We start from the raw sequence: 8812 nt of genomic DNA on the forward strand, positions 1-8812 counted from the left end.
AAATCTGAAATTTTATGTATCATGTTAATGTTTTTCTGTGAGTTAGATATGAAATAATTTTTTACATTCCATTATTTTAATTATAATTCATGGAAAGTGTTCTTTTATTTTTCTTTTTTTTCAAGTTAATTGAATGCTTTGAGGTCTGTACCATAGTTTTAAAAATCTAAATGTTCCTTATTAAATGTGGTCAGTTTCTCTTTGTTGGTTTTTAGTTGAAAGTTAAAACAAAGCTTGGAATATCAATTATGGAACAATTTAATGTTGAATTCAGTTATTGTTTCTTTAATGATATTTGAAATTGCTTATATGGAGCAAAAAAAACATTTTTCTTTAATGAACGCATCTTAATAGGAAAAAAAAAGTATAACTACAATATTTTACATTTCAGAATCAGATTTACTGCTGAAAAAAATATTTACTCTGTTTTTCCTCTCTCTGGCACTTTACTATTTTAATTAATTTAATTTAAACTATTAATTATCTCAAATTCATATATTTCTTTCCAATAGCACAATTTAAAAGAAATATATTATACTAGTACCACTAAAAATATTTCAGCTAACTGTTGGTTTTCAGATACTTCACGACCAATTAGAGAGACAGAGCAAGATGGTAAAAATTATTTCTTTGTTACACGTGAAGCTATGGAAGCTGATATAGCTGAAAATAAGTATTTGGAGTATGGCGAACACAATGGGCATTTATATGGAACAAAGCTTGAATCAGTGAGAGCTATTATTCGTTCAGGAAAAATGTGCATATTAGATTGTAATCCACAGGTGAGTATTATAATGGCTTAAAATACACAATTTATTATATATTTTATTCTTATTTTCTTACTAACTTCTGGTTGTTTTATCTAATTCTTTTAGCATTTTAAATACATTATTTTTTTTATTTGTTACATAAAGATTTATCACTAATATAATACTAGTGGTTAATTAAAATCAATGTTGCATGTAATGTTCAGGATTAATTTTGATCAAATATACTGTATCCTCATTTCTACATTATTTTATGCTGTGTTGTAAAATTTATTTGCTTTTTTTTGTAATCACTAGTTAAGAAAATGAACTCTTTTCAGCATTTGTTTGTTCAAATATAAATAATACTTATTGTTTAATAAAAAATATGTTTATGAATATCTATTAAAATATTTCTTTATAATTCTATTCTCAAATGATTTTGTTGTTAGTTAATTTGTATTGATATTTAAAATGGACGATTGAAATTTCTATTTGTAAGTAAATCTTAACTTTTACATAATCTTAACTTTTTGTAAGTAATGTGAAAGTAAATGTCATACAATTAATTTTAATAGTTGTGCTATTTTTTTAATGATATTGTGAATGTGGTAAGGAAAAATTATTTTGTTTACTTTCAGGCTCTGAAGATTCTCAAGACATCAGAATTCATGCCATATGTTGTTTTTATTGCTGCTCCTGCTGTGGACCAATTAAAAAATATGCATGAATTCGCTAGACCTCATAATTACAGCAGTAGAAATTTAACTGTGAGTACAAAAATGCACACAAATCATGTACACCTTGAATTCTAATTTTATTTCTGCAACAGTTCTAATTTCAGTGTTCTTTTATATATTTTGATAAATTGTCCTTAAATATAAAACTTAGGGTATACTTTTACTTCATGTCAACTTTAAGTATTACATGTTGTAAATAAATGATATATAATCTTTTAATTAATTTTTCGATTTGCTTAAAAGTTTCATTGCTTAGCATTTATGTATATTAAATACATAGGAATGTCAGGGAAAAAATCGAAAGCAAATATTTCCTTCTCACTAGTTTTACAAGCTCATACTTTCATAAATTAAAAAATAAACTAATTTATCAGAAATGTCTTATTTTTGTTTCAAGGCTTCTGTTTTTATTCAAGTTTGTTTCATTTATCTGTTTTGTATCGTAGCACAAGATCTATATAATGCAATTCTGAGAATCACAATTCTCTGTAAACCGCATTAAATTTAACAGATGTAAATAATAGAAATTTTTGTAACGAAGTAAAAACAATTAACTTTTTATATTATTTGTTAAGAGGTTACAATTTCTGAAGCAAAAACCAACGTAAATAAATTTTTTTGTTATTATTTTTAATTCTCTAAAAAATAAAATGATTTTTTTTTCTGCAAATAATTAATCAATGGCATATTTTTGCGTTTTTAAGTATTTGTATCTAAAAATTATTCTAAAGCATTTGTTCCAGATTTATATGGCTGCCATGTTTAGTAAGTTAGTTTAAAAATATGTAAAATGACCTATATTACCCAAAATTCTATAAAATGTAATAAAATGTCCTCGCTTTTCAAGATTTTCTAGTGCATTAACAAATGTACCTTGTTCTTTAAAATTATTTAAAGAACAATAATTAAGTACAGTGTGAATTTGGTTATTCAAAATATTCTTAAATTTTCATATTAACACCCTACAAATGATGAATTTTCTTCATTTGGCTACTGGTGATTAACTGTGAAATGATGAATTTCCATCATGTTCGCAGATATGACAAATAAGGAAATAATAATTTAAGATAATATATTTGATTAAAGATGTGAAATATTTTAAAAATTTTCTTTTGATTGTAGCACTTTAATAAAGTTTATAACTGAAAAGATATTGTTAAAAACTAAATAATTTGGGAGGGGGGATCTGCTTAGTTTTCAACCACATTAATAATAGGAAATTTACTGAAATATTGCAGATTTTGCTTGCAATATAGCTCTTGTCTAACTCTTTGAGCATTTTGTTGCTAAAGCACATCTGTACTAAATTTTTTTTTTAGAATACTGTTTTTCTTTTTTTTAATAATGCAGGGGAAACCAAGAATAAAAACGCTTTTTGACATGTTTAGTAAAAAAAAACATACATTAAAAGCTAATAGAGAGTATAGGCTTGTTTACACAGTGCAAGTTCTTGAATCTGAGAAATTGGGGGAATTTCTCTTTCCAAGAAATTGGATGACTCGTCGACACTATCCAAGTTCTTGAATGTCACTGATTGGTCGGAAGAAAAACTACCACATGTGCATTGTGCAAATAAAATCAAAATACACAAATAGACCGTAACAGATCAATATATGAAAACAGACTACAAATTGACATAATCTGATGCCTGTTTGTTGACGTCATAAAACCTACGCTGTTGAACCTAACGCTGTTTGGTTAAGGGAGGAAAAACTTGTGGATGGAAAGTAGAACATGCTCTACTGTCATCCAAGGTTTTGGACCAAGTACTTTGATGATTGTTTACACAATCCAAACTCAAAGCAAGAAACGTTTCATCGATTTCAATCACTCTATGTCAATGAACTTGGATTGTCTAAACAAGCCTTATCTCTGTGTTTCAAGAAGTTTTTTTCCTACTTATAACAGCTGATAGGACAACAGAAAGTTACAAGTAAATCTGTTTATTTTAATTCGCTGTTTTTCTCGCATGAAACTATATGAAACTATGCAAAAGGTTTGCTAGTTTTTTTTTCTATATTTTAATATTTTGCTAATTATCTTAAGCTAATCATTTACAGCATTAAAGTTAGAAATGTTTAACTAAATGTTAAACCTTATCTTTGCTCAACATAAATGCTAAAAGAGATAAATGTTAAAAGGGTTATTCCAAGGACTGCAAAGTGTCAAGATTTTAACTTGTAGAGAATTAAAAACTCAAATTTGGTTAGTTTCATTTTAAAAGGCTCATCTCAAAAGAATTGAAACTAAGTATTGTTTTATTTGAACTCTTGAATTGCATGTAGTGGTGAAAAAAACAGCTTTAAAATAGAAATTATTTCCTTAAACGTTAAGTTTTTTTACCTCTAAAAAAACTTTCTCACAAAGCGGAGAAAGTTGGCATCTCTTCATTAGCGTGTCATTTATGAATTTTCTTTCTGTTGATATCTTTAGATGAAAGCACTAAGCACATTTCTAACTTCTTTTGAAATTGCTCTAATTTCTTTCAGAGAAATAATAATTATGTAAGATTAATCTTACAGTTTTAAAATTTGCTTTTTTTAGTTTCAAGTATACAAAAACATTGTCTTTCTGTAATTATTTTATCTTCAAATTATGTTGTGCATTTTTCCTTAAAATAAATTGGATATTTATAAAATTTTGAAACAGTAGGCATTTATAATCAAAAGCTTCAGCAAATGTAATTCCTATGGAAGTCTTCTAATAGAATAGAAACTATAATAGAACAAAAGTTAAGTTAGACTAAATTCAACAATAAAGGCATAAGTCACTTTTCTTTGATAACCATTCTCAACCTTTTTAAAATGTGGTATTAACATGTTTCTTTTTAATTCAAATTTCAACATCTTTAAATGTTTCTTTTTAATTTATATTTCAAGAACATACCTCAATAGAAACTCTTAAGCAATGTTGAATCAATGTGTTAAATTGCTTGGGATATTATCATTTGTAAGACTTTAATGTAGTTTTGATTTTCTTACTGCTCTTATTAGTACTTATCTCTACGATATGTCAGCAAACAATTAGTATACTTCATTAAATATTTTAAAGTATTTCTCACTTTTGTATGCATATTATTAAGTTTCCATTTCAAGGGTCATTTGCAATCGAACTCTATATCAAATTTATGTACAGATGTATTTGTGAACCTAGTTATCATGTCTTTTACTTTCTTTTTTTTTTCCCCTATAGTTTGATCGGGCTATGGGTAGGCATGGTTCAAGGCGTGCTCGAACTATGGAAAGTTTAGCATCTTTGTATGAGGTGAGATATTTTTAGTTGTTTAATAATATTTTTAAGTACATTTTTTCTTTGCTTTGCCATTTTAAGTTAATAATGTACAGCTTATTTAGTTCACTGAAATTTTCTTTTTTCTAAGTAATATATATCTTATTTAAAGTTAAGTCTTGCTTTGCTAAATAAGAAATTTTCTTAATGATATTCCAAGATTATAGAAAGTATCTTCCATAGTTAAATAGCTATTCAACTGGGAAAAATAAAATATTCTCAGGTTTAGATACTTGAAAATTTTTTGAGTCTCCATATTTTGATTTTTTTTTCCCTTTAAAAGCAAGATAACAGATATTGTTAGTTTTTTTGTTCATCAAAAAATAAAATTACTTTAAAAATATGCTAAAATTCTTGATCTTGTTCTTAAAATGTAAATATTTATTTGGTATCATTCTATCAGCATATATTTTTTCTAGGAGGAAGATTTAAGAAATACAGTTGAAGAAAGTGCAAGATTGCAAAGGGCTTTTGACAAATATTTTGATTTAGTTCTAATGAACACAAACTTTGAGAAAACATATGAGCAGCTAAAAGATGCTATTGATGCATTATCAAGTGAGCCACAATGGGTTCCAATTTCATGGGTTTATTAATGTAAGAACTGTATTGCTTTAAAGCTATATTTGTTTTAAAACAAGCTTTAATATATACATTTATTTTTTATTTGAGCTTGAGAGATCTGATTTTTAAGACTTAAGTGTAATATATATGTTGAAAAGTGTTGTACCTGGCTTTGGAATCTGTGATAAGCATTCCAAGTAGTCGACAAGGAAATAATTTGCATTTCATTCTGAGTAATTTTTTCATTGATTAAATAAGGAAATTAAGATTTGCTTATTCATTCATATTGTCTTCCACTTAGTTAAACAAACCATTTATTCTTAGTCATCAATCAAACTGCCGTTTTTGCATGTTTTAAAACAGAAAATATGTTCATTCATTAAAACATTGTTCATCTGTGACTCACAATTTAATTTTAGAGTTAAATGAAAAAATATTAAGATCATTTTCTTGGGTTAGCTGATTGCTCATTTGGTTCACTGATTTGTCTTAAAAGTAAATTATGTCTTTCAGTAGCTCTAATTCTTATTTTAAATTGATGTGACTTAGCATATTTTTTTTGTTGGGATTTTTTTGTTATTCACTATTTTCCTTTGGGCTATGGGAATATGCATTTACTTCTGTTAAGTTGAATCAGTATTTGTTATTTATTTTTGTTTATTGTGTTTTTTTAATATATATTTAAAAATTATAGGCATTTGGTCGATGTGAAATTTTTTTATATATTTTGTCAATAGTATTAGTAGAAATAATAATTTTATTTGACATATTACTGTGAAAAATTAAGCTTCATAAATTACAGTGTTGAAATACTGAGAATAACCATGGCAAATGCTGGTAATTCATATTATATACCTTACTTTTGAATCTCTTTCTCAAAGTAAAGTGTGGTTTTCTTCACTTTTATTAACCACATAAAAGTTTGAAAAACCAAATTTCTCACTATTGAATCTCCTATTTATTTCACATTGAATTTTTCCCATAAAGTTTAAACATGTTTTGCTATCTACATTGTTTTGGCCTGTATAAAGTATCTTACTTACGTAGTTAACTTAAGAAAAGTGGAAGAATTAAGTGTGAAACTTTCAGTAAGTTTTTAAAGAGATATATCAGGCAAAAATAATTTAATTTATAAGTTGTTTATTCATTATTGCTTTAGCTTACAAATGATAGCAAAGCTTTATTTTCACTTTTTCAATGAAACTATATTTGTGGTTAATTTAAAAAAGGACACCATTTTATATAATTCACATGCTTATAAATGTAAATGTGAAATTTAGATTTTATCCACAAAAATCTAGCTAGGGCAGGACACAACATAAGAAATTTGTTTTAGAAATAAATTTGTAACTTTCCTAAGTTGTGCCCTCTCCCTATAAATATTTGACTTTTATTTGCTTTCAAGAATTTGTTGCATGCAAAAAAGTGTTTATTAAACTTCAATTTTAAGAATTTTTATATTTATACTCATGCAACCTCTTTACTATAATATAGATCTATTTCTTTTACGCATTCCACAATGACTGAAATTTAAGTTATTATTTTTCTAACCTTGCATAAGATTTTAACTATTATATTTTATATTACTTTTACCATTTACTTAACCGTAAGTGTGTTTTTTAAATAGTATTGATATATTAAGATTTGAATATATAAGAAGCATAATATAATTTTTGCTAATTATTTTTATTCAGTTCGACTTTTACATTTAGAATGCGTAGTTAAATTTTGCCTTAATTGCCCACAGAGACATGTTAGAGCTGAATCCTCAATTTTCAAGTGACAGATAAAATGAATGTCCTCTGGTTTGAGAACAATCTCGAATACTCAGGGATATTGGTTGAATATGCATAGAAAATATTGCTTAGCATTAAATGCTTAACTGTTGAAGTTAAATATCAGTTTTCTTTTGAATTTAGTGTAGTTAATAAAACCACACTTGTATATTTTAATGATATGGCTAGCTTTTAAACCTAGTATCTTTTGTGAAACTACACAAATTCTCTAATTTTTTCAAAGAGTATATATACATATTTTCAAATCAGTTGGAAAATTAAAGACAATCAAATGGTATTTCTTTCTAAGTATCATTTAGATTAGTTAGTATCCATCATTAAATAGTTTCAAAACTTGTGCCACATGTGTCACTAACAAATATTTTGTATAAATAATTGAATTTCAGGTTTTTTCAGCTATGTATGAAATGTGTTTATAATGAGAGTTGATAGCATTTTGAACAAGACTAAAATTTTGTATTGCAGAAGTCTTTTTTTTTTTTTTTTAAATATACTATTGATGTATAATATATATTTAAAAGTTATTACGCTGACTGCGTAAGAAGTGCAATGCTAATTTTGGAAAGAAAACTATTAATTATAGCATGCAATTATTTTTCTGCTAAGTATTAGACATAAAACTTTACATCCTACCTAGTCTGCAATTTAACTTCAATAAATTCTGTATTTGGTTTTTCATGGGCTAGATTTCATGCTGCTTTAATTTAGCCCAAAATAATGTGAGTCTGTTTTTTATTTAGGAGAGGGGAGATTGAGACAAAGAATTTCTCTTGTCCTAAAATAATAGTTTTTCTGGTGCTTCGTTTGAAAGTATATATTTTTTATGTTAAGGTTGGTGTTTTTGAATTAGTTGAACGAATAATTTTATGTCAGACTTACAGTAAAAATAAATTTTCCATGCATGGAATGTTTTTAATCAAATAGGTTAAATTTTTTATTCAGAAAATAAAGTGTGTAATGTGTGGACTTCATTTATAGAAAGATTAATTCTTGATTCAAGCTCTTTTTGTAAAATATGTTCATATGTTCCTCATTAAATCTCCCATAAAAATTTAATTATTAGTCATCAAAACTTGATTTAGCCTGTTATATATTTATCTTAATTTTTAAAAAAAATGGGAATTTTTATTGTAACAATGTTTCTTAAACGTCGAACCTCTGATCAAACATTTTCCACTTATCTTAGAAATCATATGCACACATGTTTTATGACAAATTGAATGATGCCTCTGTTTTAATCTGCTTTAGTAAAGTTATTTTATTTAAATGTTTATTTTTGAATGTAATTTTTTATGTAATTAATACTTTTTTTTACTATTTTATGCATTTGGTGATAGTTCATGTTTACCTCTTTTATAAGTCATGCATTGATGTATTCATTTTTCAAGCTTTAATAAAATAAAAACTTAAGTGCTAATTATATGCTTACATATACCTGTAAAAAATACATTATCTTTTTGTGGCATTATATTATGCATAATTTAAACTTCTTAAATTTTAAAGGAATTTCTTTTTAAACTGCACTAGTCATAATGTCAAAATAAAAACTGAGCTAATCCCAGTGGAATAATTTAAGTTTTCAGAGTATTCATTATATTTTTAGTTTAATATATAATGAACCTTATTTTATTTGTTTACTAGTTTTACTTTTCCATTGATGTAGTTTATTTGATGTTTG

At 25.8% G+C, this 8812-nt stretch overlaps 1 protein-coding gene across 4 annotated transcripts in view; it reads left to right on the forward strand.

Annotated features, from left to right (window-relative positions):
• The window catches only part of LOC107445720 (MAGUK p55 subfamily member vari), a 48359-nt gene extending 42446 nt beyond the window's left edge, over positions 1–5913 (forward strand). For all 4 annotated transcript variants that reach the window (XM_043051875.2, XM_043051871.2, XM_043051879.2 and 1 more), the window contains 4 exons: positions 580–782; positions 1388–1516; positions 4679–4750; positions 5194–5913. In XM_043051875.2, the coding sequence (XP_042907809.1) occupies positions 580–782; positions 1388–1516; positions 4679–4750; positions 5194–5370 (581 nt within the window). In that variant the 3' untranslated portion in view covers positions 5371–5913. The remainder of the gene's footprint in view (positions 1–579; positions 783–1387; positions 1517–4678; positions 4751–5193) is intronic.
• The last annotated feature ends 2899 nt before the right edge of the window (positions 5914–8812 follow it).

Source organism: Parasteatoda tepidariorum, chromosome X1 (assembly GCF_043381705.1).
Source record: "Parasteatoda tepidariorum isolate YZ-2023 chromosome X1, CAS_Ptep_4.0, whole genome shotgun sequence".
Lineage (NCBI taxonomy): Eukaryota > Metazoa > Arthropoda > Arachnida > Araneae > Theridiidae > Parasteatoda > Parasteatoda tepidariorum.